The sequence below is a fragment of the Xylocopa sonorina genome, chromosome 2 (genome assembly GCF_050948175.1).
Source record: "Xylocopa sonorina isolate GNS202 chromosome 2, iyXylSono1_principal, whole genome shotgun sequence".
NCBI classification, from domain to species: domain Eukaryota; kingdom Metazoa; phylum Arthropoda; class Insecta; order Hymenoptera; family Apidae; genus Xylocopa; species Xylocopa sonorina.
Genome location: NC_135194.1, coordinates 14,240,582 through 14,256,243, shown reverse-complemented (window position 1 = coordinate 14,256,243; position 15,662 = coordinate 14,240,582). Strand labels below are relative to the sequence as shown.

Genomic DNA, 15,662 nt, shown 5'->3' with positions numbered 1-15,662 from the left:
CCATACGCGACGAGCAATTTGTCGGATAAAGGCATCGAAATGTTCGGGTATTTACGTGGATCGCTTAGCGCACGTGCCTTCTTTGACACACGCTTGAGAAACTGAAACGAAACTGGGCACAGCACGGGACGAAAGATAGCCATCGACCTAATCAAATTCAGTTACACCGACGAACGTCACGGGAATCTCGACAGAATGAGAACGATCGAGTATCGAGAGATCGCATGTCACCCCTGCATGCACATAGCAGCCAAGCACCTCGCATTTCCGTTCACCTCATTTTCGTCGTATCGTTTCATCGGCGACGCTTCCCGTTCCCGACCGTCCGGCTAAACGCGAGGATCGTTTCGAATCTGGTACCGCGCGCCTCCCAAAGTCCTCGAGCGCTTCGTTGCCGAGCTTGAGCAAATTTTACGCTCTTGGAAATAGAGTGGACGACGCGAGCGGGTTGTTTCGCGCAGAGAACCGAGGAGGCAGCCTCCTCGCTGGACGATGTCCACCAGTTTCGATCCGTGTACGAGGATTTTACAGACAGGCACGCATAAACAGGGCGATAAACGTTCGTCGCGGGGGCGGCGGATCGATAGGGCGGAGGACATCCTTCCGCGTGGTGTTTTATAGCCGTCGCGCGGTGGACGCTGGAGAACTGCGTCGATTTCACGCGTTACTGCATCGTTCGACGATAAAAATAAAACGCGCCACCCCCGACGAGACTGCGTGCAATCGCTGTTTACGAAGTTACCCCTGACGAGAGGGGGTTTGGAACGTTTTATACGACGCAAGTTGGAAATCTTCACGAAGCTGATGTCATCAAAATTTAATTCGCCTCGCAGATGCTTTGGTACGTAGAGACTTTTCAACGATACACGCCGCCAAGTAGAAGTAACGATTCATCTTATAGAGCATGCTTTCAAGCGAGACGAGTGCCTCTGCGAAGGGTGTCTCTCATCCCCCGCGATCCTAAAACCGTCGAACGACAGTTCGACGCGCCTCTTCATCGAGGCGAACTTTCCATACGATCGCAGACATAAAATGTTATGCGACACGACACGGAACACCTGTACGACATATGGTGCTAGCCGGCTCTGGTGACATGTGTGTACATGCGGGGTTGTCGTTGCGAACTTCTCGCCTGGGAACGGCGATTCTGCGCGGCTGTATGCTCGAGGAATCCCGGCGGGTCGCTCGAGACACCCGCACGAACGCGACGCTTCCTACCCTCTTTAATAAGCACGCGAGAGGGGAGAAGGGACGCGAGTTCCGTGCGCGGGTCTCGCTCGAAACTTATCGTTCGAGAGATTTTCCGAGTCGTATCGCCGATGGGACACGGGAGAGATAGAGTCGAGCGACGTAGTCCCCGAGTTCGCGCGATACTCCACTCGGTACCGCTGGCGATATAAGTAAATATCGGAATGCGAGCGATTTCTTTACCATCGTGGCTGGTTTCTACCCCGTTCTCGCGAGCGTTGTCGAAGACACTGAGAGAGGTCTTCAGAGAGATCGTCAGGAACGACTCTGTTAAAAATATCAGAGATCTGGCTCGTTAATCTTCTCTCAGAGACGAAGAAGTTGGATGGGTTCGTGAGGAGCAGAGGAGATTATTCAGAAATGTCTTGAGCTCGATAATCGTTCGAGCGATCGACTCGCGGCCCACGTCTAATGGATCGAAATACGCCATTAGGGGGCTGACGGGCCGCAAATGAGACCGCATATTGCATTCTTCTTCGGGGGTAGCCGAGGCGCGGTGCTCTTAAATCGTCCCTCGGCCCCGATGCTCCCACTGACGTGGTTTCAATTGATCGCGGTGGCTCTTTGTGGGCTTCCTGGCACGGAGATCGAGGCAACGTTTGCTGGTTCGGCAACACTGATTGCCTCACGTCCACAGCCAGGCTCTCTCCGTTTCGTACGCGGACGTCGTTCGTTCAACTTTTTGCAATTAGATTATATCTACTTTACCGCGTGGCCGCAAAAATTTACATGACACGCGAACAAAATCACGACGCCATCCAATCGTCGACACCGCTGACTCGTTGCTGGGAATTCGGATAATAACGTAACTCGTTGTTCTTTGGGGAGGAAATTGTAAAAAGTTTCTGGAACGATACCTGTAGCGAAACAGGGGAGGGTTTCGAGGGAAGATTAACAGAATTTATTCGACGCCATCCGTTGTTACGCTACCCCACGTTCGCTGCCCCGTTATTAAAGGATTCCGATTTCCTGTGGCTGAAACGGCTTCCGTTTGAAGGAATCGCTCGCGAGAAGTAAACTGTTTTCTTCGAGTAACGACGGTATCGATCGTGATTGTCAGGCGACCAGCACGAGAATCGTCGGCGGAATCTGGTGGTTCTTCACGCTGATCATCATATCGTCTTATACGGCGAACCTGGCCGCTTTCCTCACCGTCGAGAGAATGATCACGCCGATCGAGAACGCGGCCGATCTCGCCGAGCAGACGCAGATCTCTTACGGGACGCTGGAGGGCGGGAGCACGATGACGTTTTTCAGGGTAAGTATCGCGGACGAACGATGGAAATTGTTCCTGGAATAATGAAAAATATACGGTAATCGACGGAGCGAGGATATCTGAGTAATGTCCCGGTGAAAAGTGGGTCGCATCGTCGACGACCGAAGGAAAGTTGCCAAATAACGAGACTTCTTGGATTGTTACGCCAAGTTAAACTCACTTGCCAGGGGAAAGTTTCCCTTGAATAATGGAGGAAACATAAGTCCAGTCGCGCGGGCTAAGAGAAGGTGCGAACTGAAGGGAGGTTTTCATCCTGAAGAAAATCTGAGGGATTGTATTCGCGGTGTTTTTCATTTCACAGAAATTTTCAGTCGCATTTTCTTTCGAGCGCCAGCAGAAACGCCGATACGTTGATGTTAATTAACGTTTCTGAGCGTCACGCGAACGATCGCAACGTGGCGCCGCGCGGTTTACCGGAAGCGACGACTTCCATCCGTGTTTCCAGTCGCGTTTTGCAAATATTTCGACGAACGTGGATCACGTTTGTATTCGTAGCCCCCCTCCGTCGGTCCAAGTATTAAAGCCATAAACCTGACGACCGTAATTCGAAACAAATTTAACTAATTATCATAGCGGGGCATTCGTATCGGCGAGGTTGGAACGCGTGTTCCAATTCGTGGCATTTTATTGGATCTCCGCAGTTTAACGCGAACTCTTAACGTTATTAAATTCGGAACAGCATTTCAGCGCACCGCCGTTACGTTATATTAATAACGTTATTGGACCAGCATTCTGCTGCCTCTGTTACACTTATTCCCGAAGCGAGAGCGACGGTTATCGCGGAACAGAATACAGTGTCAGATCGGTTGCGAGAATATAAAAAAGCACGCCCTTTGGAATCATCTTTCGCGATAAATGGCGGAATGAAAGGGAACAAATTAAATTCCCCTGTTCGTTGGCATCGAGATAGACGACTGTTACAAAAAAAAAAAAAAAAACATGTAAAGCAAGATTAATGATCGCTAAGAGGCAAAAATATCGTTACGTTAATGAAACACTCCGACGGCTGGAAAATAAATATTCTGAAAAACTGTTGCGCGACCGGGTCCGTGCGAAAAGTAGAGAATAACGGCGCGAAGTTTCAACGTTTTATTCGCTGGCGTAAAATTCAGATGCGGCGTATTAAATTTTTATTTCGCAACCCGGTGAATTCGAAATTTTGTACTTACCGCGTCGTTACTCGCACGAGCGTGGCGAGTCGGGAGTACAGTCGAGGCCCGATAACAACGTTTCTCTGTCGAAATAACAGGACTCGAAGATCGGAATATACAAGAAGATGTGGGAGTTCATGGAAACGAAATCGCCGTCCGTGTTCGTGAAAAGTTACGAGGACGGGGTGAAGAGGGTGCTCGAGGGTGACTACGCCTTCCTGATGGAATCCACCATGCTCGATTACGCTGTGCAACGAGATTGCAATCTCACGCAAATCGGTGGTCTGTTGGACAGCAAAGGCTACGGGATTGCCACCCCGAAAGGTAATATCGGAAAACAATCGAGGGCCATTCGCGCGGCTCGATCTTGCCATAAAGGCTCCTCTGTATTCACGGATAAAGCTACTTTCCTATGCATACGGATATTCTATTAGAAATACCGCTACTTGCCCTGAGAGAGGGACCTCGCTTTTCCTCGAAAAAGTTAACCAATTCACAAATCGTCCACGTTCGAGCAAATGCTTCCGATTAAAACGAGTGGAGTCTGTTCTGTCTGTCGCGTATAGAATTCTGACCTCCATTCATTTCCCTCTCTTTCGTTCTGAAATTTAAATTGTACGCTCTCGCGCGACACGCTTGCACGTTGGACCGTAGTGCGAACGTAGGGTGAGGAATTCTATGACTCAAAATAGGACAATAGCCTTTTGTTATTCGAGCGACATCACTTTTCGGAAAAATGAATTTCAAAGTACGAAATACACGCGTACTCGACGGGAACAGAGGCTGGTGAAAAGTATATTTCTCGCGAGCGTGATTTCTTCCAACCGAGGAATTATCTCAATATTAATATCACGAATTATCAGGACGAATCATCCTCTGTAAAATGTACATACCTTCAGCAGGTAACTCTTCGCGTTCTCGTTTAATTTTCCGCCATGATTAATCCGCGAGCACCGTGGGCGCAAACAATAATTCTGTCGACGCTCGATGCTCGCGCAGATACACATCCCAGGATGGTGGACGTTGCACCGTTGCAACGTGAAACCCGTTTGATGCGTTTCAGCGTTCGCTCGTAAGAAAACAGGGCGCTCCAGCGAGCCGGGTGGGAAACGGGGCTGTAAATATTGTTCGTTCCCGGTATTTCTCGACGGCGGTTTTCAGCGGTGGAAATTCAGCGATGAATTTAGCGGGCACACGCGCGGAGAAAGCGCGGGCAGCGCGGCATTGTTCGTGAGTCGACGGATTTGTAGTTGGGCCGCGGGTAAAAATCGCGTTGAACAGCCGCGAAGCAGAGAGAAACGCGAGACCCGAGGTCTTCCGCGGCTCTCGCCGCGAATTTGGCCAAGTCCGTTGCTCTTCCGGCCGCGAGAGCGTGGGACGGCTTAATTAACGCGTCGAAACCAACGGAGACGGCACGCGCGACTCTGGCTATTTTAAATTCGCACAATAACCAGGCTCCTCGCGGCGAGGTAAGAGTTACACCCGTCGAGGCTGCCCCGTCGGGCCGGGCAATTTTCCTAATTAGACTAACGCGTCCGTGTGTTTCAATGCGCTCTCTCGAGTCGCAGGTTCGCGTACGCGCGACTTACCCTGTATCAACTGCGAGGAACTCGCCTCGGTTCTCCGTCTCGCGAACGTGTCTGCAGGAGCCGGAGAAGGACGACGCAGGGTAGGTAATTCCAGCTCCTCGAGACGACGGTTCCACGCGAACGCTGGCTGAGATCGGAGAGGGTACCTTGTCCAGATCTAACGAAACCGTTTTATATGCAGGCTCGCCCTGGAGGGATAAAATATCGCTGGCGATCCTGGAGCTGCAGGAGAAGGGCGTGATACAGATTTTGTACGATAAGTGGTGGAAGAACACCGGGGACGTGTGCAACCGGGACGAGAAGAGCAAGGAGAGCAAGGCGAACGCGCTCGGAGTCGAAAATATCGGTGAGCCGACGAGAATTAAATTTTTTCGCCACCGTTTTTCTCCACCGCCCCCTCCGTGGAGGGTAAAAAAGGTGGCGGTGGAGAAGTCGCCGCGAGAACGGGCTGCCGGTGTAATTTACCGCCGTGGGGAAAAAGTAAGGTGCTTTATCTGACGTTCGCGAAGGGAGGAAGGGTTGAAGTTTTTTTTAGTCCAAGTTATCAGCGGTTTCGCCTGATGGCGAAGAGATTCCGCGGTTCTTTTTACTGTAAATTTCAGCGGAGGGCGATGAGCGAACCCGAGTTCCAAGCTGGGAAATATTCTTACGCAGATTCGAAAAATGATATTATGTTACCATGTACAAACTCCGTTGTTCGAATAATTTGATGGTTTGAGATTGGATAAATAGAAGGTTCGTTAATTAGATGTAAATGTATCGAAGTAACGCGAACGATATCACCCGCGATGGTATTTTTCGGAATAAAATCCGTTTAATGATGCCCCTTCAGCCGAAACGAATTGTATTTATCGTACAACGTCGATATTAAGCGGTAAATGTTTCGGAAAAATGTAATCACGAAACGATATCTGAGTATCAAAAATATCGAGGGCGTGGTTCATTGAAATACAACGATGTCTGCGTTGCTCGACGATAATCGCAGTAACGTTGGAACGTCAAATCGAGTCGAGTACACGCGCGTTTCTGAATTCTGACGGAAATTTCAATGATTGATCAACAATTTGGCCCGTTCTAAAATTCCATTTCGTATCTATAGCATCTATAGAACAAAATCATTAGTTTCGTTGCGAGCTGTGGGCTGACTTAATTTGCGGGCTTCGACGAACGTGTCGGACTGCACGATGAGCCACGGATGGATCTGAATTGACTGCGGAGTTACAAAACGTATCACTTACAAAAGTGATAAAATAAATCGACGTAAATCCAAGTTGGATACAGTGGCACGGAACAGCTTTATGGCACGGCGGTAGCAGCAAACAACAATTAAATAACACGAGCCCGCTGAAACTGGCTGACGTAAATACCGTTTAAAAATTCAGGTGAACGTTACACGCGTACACGCATGAAAATCATGGTACTCTACATTACAATCCTGTCCCAGATTCTCCGCGCGAGGCTGGAATTAAAGGAGCCGCCGTCGATCGTGGAACGAGGCACGAGATAAAAGGGAATTCTGGTTGTTTAAAAAATGTAAAGGGAAGAGGGGAGATCAAGGAGCGGACACTTGTGACCTAAAAACTCAGTTCATTACGCGGACACTTCGCACAATAAACGCTGGCAAAACGAGCAATCGGGAGAAAGGAGGTGTAACAGAGGGCTTGGAGTGTTTTCAAGCGCAGAGAAATCTCGCGAGTAGCTCGCAGGGAATTTTTTATGGAAGTCACAACAAGTTCTCCCTTTCTACCTTCCACCGCCAGCTCCTTTGTATCCTTCTGCTCCTTTTTCGCTCCCGAACAAGAATCCCCCGCCATTCTGCCACCACTTTTTCTTCCCTCTCGGCTCGTCTTTCTGGTTGGCTAGTAACTTAGGTAACTACCTACTTTGCCGGCAGCGCGAATGCACTCGTCGAGACAGGAAGAGGTACGAATAACTCAGGGTGGAATCTCGAATTTTAGTCGAAGCTACTAATCGTCTCTCCGCGGAACGCGTCGGCTAATTTACGAGAAAACTGGAGCAAAGGAGATTCGTTTCCAATCGAAAAGGAAGCCCTTTCCAGGCTCGAGGATCTCAAGAATATCTCGCTGCTAAATACAATCGAGGAAAGTATAATCGTTGAATTAATATCCAGCCGCTTGAACGTCAGAAGCGTCTTACAGCATCAAGAGTCGAAGAGTTAGTTACGAGAGATAAACTTTCCTCCTCGAACTTCCCTGTTGACAATGGAAACTCGAGGAAAGTCTGTCTACCCGAAATCCAATCTACTTAAAAGTTCATTCTGTCGTCTCGTTCTACGTATCGCGTCTGCCTCCATCATCGCACTCGTCTCGAGATAACCAGAACGACAATACCACAGTCAGCAACCACCTGGACTGGCATCTTTACGATACGTCTGAGCTAGTAAGAGCGACGAAGGGAGCTGGTCGTCGCGTAGCACCTCGAGTTCGGAACTCTGCACTCGCGCAACAATAGACCAGAACGAGTCAGGACCAATTGGCCTGCAGGAATAACAGTTGGAGCAGCGTCGTGGCGCCGGATTCACCGGCAAAGCGCTAATTCCGCGTCCTCCCCTTAATTAGTTCATCGCACGCTCGTGCACGCGATTTCTCCGCTGGCAGAAGTCACGGGACGAGCCGAAACTCGTCGGAGTGGAGAAGTTGCCCCCGCGGCGGACACAAATCGCAGACGCGTAACTGCGCCGTCTTCTCGCCTTACCTCGGAATTAGCCGCGAGGAAAGGCCACGCCTGGGAAATAGGGGCGACAGTCCACGCGAGAAACTTCGCCGCTTCCGGCTAGACGTAGCTTAAATCAGAACGTCGGCGCAGTTATGCAAATCCAGATAGGAGGCGCGTCGCGTCCTCTTCCCGATGACGAGAGGGACGCGTTCGCGCTTGGCTGCGCGGGAAAGGAGATCGTAATGGAACAGCAGAATCATTCGCGAGGAGATGAAAGGAAAAATCACGGTGCTCGCGCAACGATTAAATAGGAAATTAGCCGAGCGGATGATAAAAAGCAAACAGACGCGGAGGACTCGACGATACGAATAGTTTAAAGCCTACGTAGAAACGCGAACGCGAGAATGAGAGACTGGCTCGCATAAATATCCGGGAAAAATATCGAGTACCGTGGAAACCTCTTTATAATGGGTGGTTTCACGTCGTTGAAGATACGTTCGTGGATTCGTTTCGCGAATACGAATATTCATTCGATTGTATCTCCTCGCCAGCAGCAGAGAAATCCGGAAGAACGGTGTTTCACGATCGAGCTGATCCGTGTGGACGTCGCAATTTGCCGAGGTGCGAAAGTTTCGCGAGGAAACTTCGCCGGATCCAATATCGAGCGTGTAGCCCGAGCAAACCGTACGAGATGATCGGCGCCTGCGAGTAAATTCTGATAGAGCTCCCGTTAAAGCTCGCAACTTTGTATCAGACGGAAGTGTAAAGGAGTCGAGCGAATTATATCGGGGCACGCTGAGCAATTTGAACGGCGAGGGAAGAATCAGCCATCGCGTAGACGCGTCCACGGCACGACGATCACGCGACGCCCTCGAACTTTTCAGCGAGGCAAGCTTTCCCATCGCATTAGACGTCACGCGAGAGTTCGAAAAGCTCACAGCGACGCGGAGGACTCTCTCCGTGGCGCGTACGTCGATCATCGTTCACCAACGAAAGTCTCAGACGGCGCGAAAAAGGAAGTCGAGGACGTGAAGCGAAACGAGGGTGGCTCAGACGGACCAACAAAGACCGTCGCCTGGCCGGAGAAGACGTAGGCGTAAATAACGACAGGGTTGTATGGACTGGAAGCTAGACAGATGGATAGATAAATAGATAAATAGAAAGGCATGGATGAGGCTGCGGTGGGAGCGAGAACAAGGGGTTAGAAGGCTGATGGATGGGCGGACATAGGACAGGGGACGTGGCAGCTACATTAACCGTGAAACGTGCGAGGGAGGACGCCAGAAAAGAAGCAGAGGCAGCCGGAGGCGGTAAAATAATGAGCTTCCGGTTTTTTCCGTTCCAGGTGGTGTCTTTGTCGTGCTGGTTTGCGGGCTGGCGTTAGCGATCCTCGTCGCGGTCCTCGAGTTCTGCTGGAACTCCAAGAAGAACGCCCAATCGGACCGGGTAAGAGAAGCGAAGCACCGGGATAATTGCGTGCGATTTCGTGCTTCGCGCGTACGTACGTGTTGCATGAGTGTACGTTCCTCTTCGTCGCGTGCAAGGCCGTTCGTCGCGAGCGCGATTTTCTTTATCACCTTCCTGTGTCTCCTTCGAAGCAATCGTTCGAATCGAAGAGAGTTATTTTTCATCTTCTTGTTGATTTTTTAACTCTTTTGTTTAAACGATTCGCTGGCAACTGGAGCAGAAATGAAATTCGTAAACGTCCGGTTGCATCAGTCTGCAAACGGTTGTAAGTAAGTTCGCGTTCTATCCGAACCAAAAGGGTGGCGATCCATTAACTTGATTGCACGCTGTTCAATCGGCCTGTCTGACCAAGCACGTACCTATTCTACTGATTTAATTTAACACGATACCGCTCTACGTAGCGAGTTAAACACCGACCGATCACCTTTTGTATCAATCTGCTCGGTGCATTTGCAGCCGTAAATATTTCATTTCATTTCCTTTCACGCGATGCGCGCACATATATCGCGACCGCGCTGCTAAAATCGATTAAACATTAAATTGCTCTACAATTATTTACGGTAAATCGCTTTCCAATTTTCGCAGCTTTATTTATTTTAAATGGAGACACTATGGATTTTACAGTGATTTTACAGAAAAAGTGATACGCAAGTTAAAAATACAAACCGATTATTTGACGAATTCAGGTGTCGCAAAGCTACCTTTTCCTAGGCTTAATGGATTTTAGCAATATTGTTCGCTTCACACGCTCCGTGAAATACAACGAAATATTTCCTCTTAATTCTTTGCGGAGCAATGTTCCGCGAGAACGCTCATCGACTCTCTCGCGCAGATACTTTTCCAAACATCAGAGGTTCTTCATTAAACGAACTCAACGCAAAAATATCCTTAAATCGTCCGCAAGGGATTAAATACTCGTTCGATTCACGCATCGCCTAACGGACCAACTGTTCGCGTGGCAAATAAATTCGAGTAGAAAACCGCGTTAAAAAACGGCCTGGTGCGCGAGAGGACTCGCATGGTATCGAGCTCGTGGTGCGATTGTCTTTCTGTATTATTTGTTGGTATTGTTGTGCCTGTTCTGCTGGTCCCTCCGTCCACGCATTGGCGGCGAAACGAAAACCAAAAAAACAAAAAAACAAACAATAATAAAAAAAACGTCGCCGCGGCCAACGGCAGTCCCTGTGCTCCGAGATGGCCTCGGAATTGCGGTTCGCCATGCGTTGCGGCTCGCGGCAGAGGCCAGCCGCGAAGGCGCGCAATTCCGACGCCGCGGTGCCCTGCGACCGTTGCAGCCCGCGTGCCACCAGGAGGAGAACGCGGTACTGCTCGACCGGCCACGAGGAGACCACCTACGTACCGAGCATCGAGATACCACGGTTAAATGGTGTAAGTCCTGTCCCTCACAAAGGGCTCGCGACGATCGCCTCTTTTCCGAATTTCCTCAGCAATGAAACTCTTCACGCGCGTCAGCGTCAGCACGGTCGATGGTTGAATCCTCGAGTTTCGCGTCGATTCGCGTTGATTCACCCTCCACGCGTACGCGGAACCGCCGCGAATAGGTTCCGGCTTGTTCTATTGCTTTGTTAATTTCCCAATACACGAGAAGTTCGCGAAGAGAGGCTATCGATTAATCGCGGAGCTGTGCGGGTTTCACGGTAATTCAATCGCAACGGGTAGAAACGGCCCCCACCCCTGGCAGCGTATTTACGGGGGATCTGTTTTGGACGTGGGCGACCACGATTCGAATAATTTCCGCGCGTTCCACTCGGAAGATTCGATTACCGTTGTCGAAGCACAGTCTCCATGGAGCCCACCACCGATCTGCCCGCTTCTTTTCGTCAAGCTTAAAGTGAAACGCGGTAGAACGGGCGGGGAGAGAACGCGGGGCCCGCGGTCGAAAACGAGGAAAGGGAGTGCATCATCCCTTCGTATCATCTATGTCCCTTTATTCGCCTATTTCTCTGTCGCTCTTTCTCTCTCCCTCTTTTTCTCTCTAACTCTCTCTCCGATGTTATTAGATATCGAAGTACACGTAATTTCTTTGTTCGTTCTACCTATACGTGGACTCGTACGTAACAAGTACTGTGTGTTCTTTGCATTTTGGCACGATCCAGCGTATCTCGTTACTACTCTCGTACAGCCAGCGAGCCGAGCGCCGCGCGTTTAATTACGACTGCCGCGGCGCTCAGTCACGCACGCTTCTACATATATACATACATTCCCAGCAATCACTCGGGCATACGCATTGTGTACGTATCCGTGTATATAATACTTGATTGCATGCCTCGTATTGCTGTTGAACGATCGTAATACAATCCAGCGACGACGTCACCTCAAATTCGTCGTCGTCGTCGTCATCGTGTACGAACGCCTCTGGCGAACGTTCCTTCGCTGCCTCGCTGGGATCGATCATGGCGCCCGGCTCGAAACTTTATCAAAGCTACCATTCAAGCCGAATCAGCGAACCGCCGTGAAAGGAATTCGAAAACAGTGTCGCGTTACCCCGCGCCTCTGTCCGGATACCCGGTTAGAAATGTCTCGCCGACCGATTTCGATGGAATATCAGAATTACTTTCGAAATTACTTTTGTTGCCGCCGTTTCCTCGCTCGAGACAATTTCTCTTCCGACGGGGGCGGGGGAGGAAATTTCCGGAAAATATCCACTCGAATATCGACGCGACGCCAGGCTGCTAAGTAACCCGTAAAATTAAATTCCGCGGAGCTACTTGTCGCAGCGCCGCGTTCGAATATCCGCTCTCTCCGCGCGGTTACGCCCGCCGCGGAGAATAGAGTGTTCGTTAAACAAGATTGGAAACGGAACGCTGTCGACCAGAAACGATTCACCGTTCTCAAACGATCGCGTGAATGGTACTCCTGATCGTCGCGGAAGTGATTTTTCCAGGCTACGTCACATTTTCACGAAGCTCGTTTCCGCGTATCCGGCCGGCGGATCCTCGGAATATCCAGATTCGTGCACGGTCAGGGTTCCGGAAGAAGCGGTTCGGCCCGTGCCGATACTTCCGCCAAACTGATTCTCGTCGATGCTCTCTCGCCGCGCGATATTACCTCCGAGCACAAAAAGAGGGGAAACCCGAATAAGGCAAACGAAAATTTCGCGATCGTTCGTTTTGCCCGAGAATCGTTCGTCCTTTAATTAAATTCTTCAAATATATTCTATGAAAAGAGATTGATCAAATTTACTGTAAGTTTGATATTCGCGCGATCTATCCGCTATCGAGGTGTGGATGGGTTCGCGTTGTTTAATACAAATGGACTTCCAGATGAATTTCTAACGGAACGTATACTCCGAACCGAGTTTGATTACAATTCGAATAAGGCAACATTCGTAGCTGAGCCGGATTTCGTCCGCCAATTCGGTGGTCGAAACTAAATCTGAATGAAATATCGAGCTTCCGCGATGACTGTACCAAACACGGAAATGAGTCGCAGCGGGAGCAAGGTATCGGTGTTCATCTCGTATTCCGCTCGTTTCTCCTTTCGATACTTTAATCAGTGGCTGGTACGCTGGTTAACGATGCCGTTCCATCCGCGAGGTACATTTATCGGAATGTTTCAAATTTCTCGAAAGCTCGCTCATGATTTCCTCATTCCTCTCGCCGGCTGATTCGTTTCGACGAAGCCGCTCGTGTTTTCCGTTCCGTGGTCAGTCCGTGCCGGTCTACGTTTACAAATCAGGGCTTCTCGATCGATGTTGCACCGTTTATTCGAAGAACGCGTGATTAGAAACGACGCAGAGTTATTTCCTCCTACTCGTTTCACTCGACGATGAACGAAATATTATCGAAAACAGCACGAGAGTTGAGAAACACTGACCCAGTCGAGTACACCGGAAGAGTTTCGAAAAATACAAGTCGAAAAGTACTATGCCAAATAGCCGTCCGATCTGCAGAATTTTCTGTTCGACAAACCGAAACGCTTGGAAACGTCGCGCTTCCGGTTCCATCGAACTGCCGGCATGAATTTTGCGCGGTTCGTCCTCTCGTGTCTCGTTCTTCCTCCGGAACGAACCAGGCAAAAAAAAACAACAGAGAACGAAACGTTCATCACACACCCTGGTCACGGCTTGAAGAACCACCTCTCTCTCTCTCTCTCTCACCCCTTCTCTTTGTAGAACGCTTTATCGAATCTCGATTCTTGTACACGTGGACGCACTCATACGTTTGCATCGCAAATAACGTTTTTCTCGCGACGTCGCAGCTGGACGGTCGCCTATTCGAGTCGATATCCAGGCAGATTCGTCGAGGAAATTTGAACCCCCCCAGAAATGGAGAAAAGAATATGCAGAGCGAGGAATCTAGGGGGCGATTTCGACTGGATGGTTCCGATGCGAGGCAAGGATCGAACGGGGCCGTAAACTCTATCGAATTCGACACGTAGAGAACCCCACGTGTGCCGGCGGTAACTTCTTTAGGGGCTTTTTAAAAAGTTCCGACAAGTTTTAACGAGACATGGGTCGAACTTTTTAATAACTCGCTTCCCCGCGGCTACGACACGTAGGATAGAGGGCTGACCATTCACGGGGGTTGTTCACCGATCGCAGCCTCGGTATAGCTAACACCGGTGTCTCATCTTCTCTCAGCAGGAGGGTGGTGCGTTGTCGATGACGGAGATGAAGAAATCATTGAGCTTCGATCAAGTGGCAGCGGCCCGTGGCGGGAACACCTAGCACAGGCCTCATCCTCATCTTCATCCTCAGCAGCAGCAGCAGCAGCAACAGCAACAACAGCAACCGCTACCGTGCAAAGCCACGCCTACGCACACACGTCACACACACTGCCACTCACATTCACACAGCCACAGCCACAGCCATACGCACAAGCACCAACCACCCCCACCGAGACAGAGACGGGGCTCCTCAAGCATCGTCTTGGGTCAAGGTTCGTCCACCTTTTTTAATCGCCAACTCGTCCCTGTATCCTATACTTACATGTCGCGTTTGACGTGCGCAGGAGGTGACCACCCTGAGAGTATTCTATGGAGATTCGACTGCGACCTGGCGGGTGAGCCAGACGTGGTGATATCGCCGCCACCGCCGCCACCGCCGCCCTCAGCGGCCGTGTCGAGGACCACGACCCTTTGACCAATACTCGAGGAGGTGCCGACAGGTGTGCCCGTCCAGAAGGAGCTGCCCACCCAGGCGTCAGTGGTCGTGAACGTGGTCGACCAGAAGGAGACCTGCTTATAGCATATGTAGTCGCCGGTGCGTGCATGTCAGCCGCGACGCGGCTCGACCTGTGCCATCGGCGACGTTGGATCATCGACGATCGATCGGCTGTCCACGTGACACGGCACGGCAGTTTAGATTCGTTTAGCGGGACGCGAGGGACAGGACGCGTGGACGAGCCGCTGACACGTGCCGGAGAACACGGAGGAGCGATCGGATGAACGCGGTGGATCGTCTGCTCGCAATTTGGAGGAGATCGTCGCGCGAGGATAAAGCGATACACGGGAGAACAAAGTATCGACGATCGCGAACGAACGGAGTAACGAACCGTACAACGAACGAGGTCGTCGCGCTGATTACAAATGAGCTGGAGGATCGATCGCGAGACGAACTGTTTTTAAACGGATAACCCGGTATCGTTGCACGATGGAAGCTGGTAGCTCGAATCGTGGTAATAAAACAGGATCGATTACACGGCGGCCGAAATGCCAGCGTGTAAACTGCCGCGTTCCATTGTTGCTGACGAAGCGGAGTAGCGAATGAACACACCCCCGCGTTCAACGGCAATCGAGGGGGTAGCGAATCGTCCGCTGTCCACGGCAAGCAGTTTCCTCAGGCTGAGAGGAGGCCCAGCGGAGGTTAAACGCGGCCGATCGAATTGACTGGGCCGATTTTCTAGCTAAACATATCGAAGCGGAGCCGGATACGCGATCGACAGCTCGACGAGGGTCCTCGCGTTCGGGCTTGGCGCGCTGAAGCGGTAGCCTTGAATAGTCGAGAGGGACGGGGACCGTTGTTAGATCGATCATCGACCACGAACGTGTGATTAGACTCGGACCAAAACTCATAGTGATCACTGCCAACAGCTAGCCTAACATAGTCAAACGGTTTACTAGTACGACGTCGACTGAGAAGAGGGAGCTTTAAAATACGGACGCGTGGTAGGAGTAATCACGGCCTAAAACCACCCTCGCGTTCACCCCGCGCAGGGTCGATCCCCGGATCGATGCGACCAACGAACACGTCGGAGGACTCGAAGCAATTCATTCACGATGTTACACGGAACA

The 15,662-nt window shown here is 50.6% G+C and overlaps 1 protein-coding gene across 6 annotated transcripts in view; it reads left to right on the top strand.

Moving 5' to 3' along the window:
• Window positions 1–14,517, top strand: part of LOC143432840 (glutamate receptor ionotropic, kainate 2) — a 109,352-nt gene extending 94,835 nt beyond the window's left edge. For 2 of the 6 annotated variants that reach the window (XM_076909759.1, XM_076909760.1), the window contains exons 13-19: window positions 2,309–2,506; window positions 3,774–3,999; window positions 5,446–5,610; window positions 9,286–9,386; window positions 10,587–10,794; window positions 14,011–14,308; window positions 14,381–14,517. In XM_076909759.1, the coding sequence (XP_076765874.1) occupies window positions 2,309–2,506; window positions 3,774–3,999; window positions 5,446–5,610; window positions 9,286–9,386; window positions 10,587–10,794; window positions 14,011–14,308; window positions 14,381–14,387 (1,203 nt within the window). In that variant the 3' untranslated portion in view covers window positions 14,388–14,517. Of the gene's footprint in view, window positions 1–2,308; window positions 2,507–3,773; window positions 4,000–5,445; window positions 5,611–9,285; window positions 9,387–10,586; window positions 10,797–14,010; window positions 14,309–14,380 lie in introns of those variants that run through there. The other 4 variants (XM_076909762.1, XM_076909764.1, XM_076909763.1 and 1 more) reach the window with 4 other exon arrangements.
• The last annotated feature ends 1,145 nt before the right edge of the window (window positions 14,518–15,662 follow it).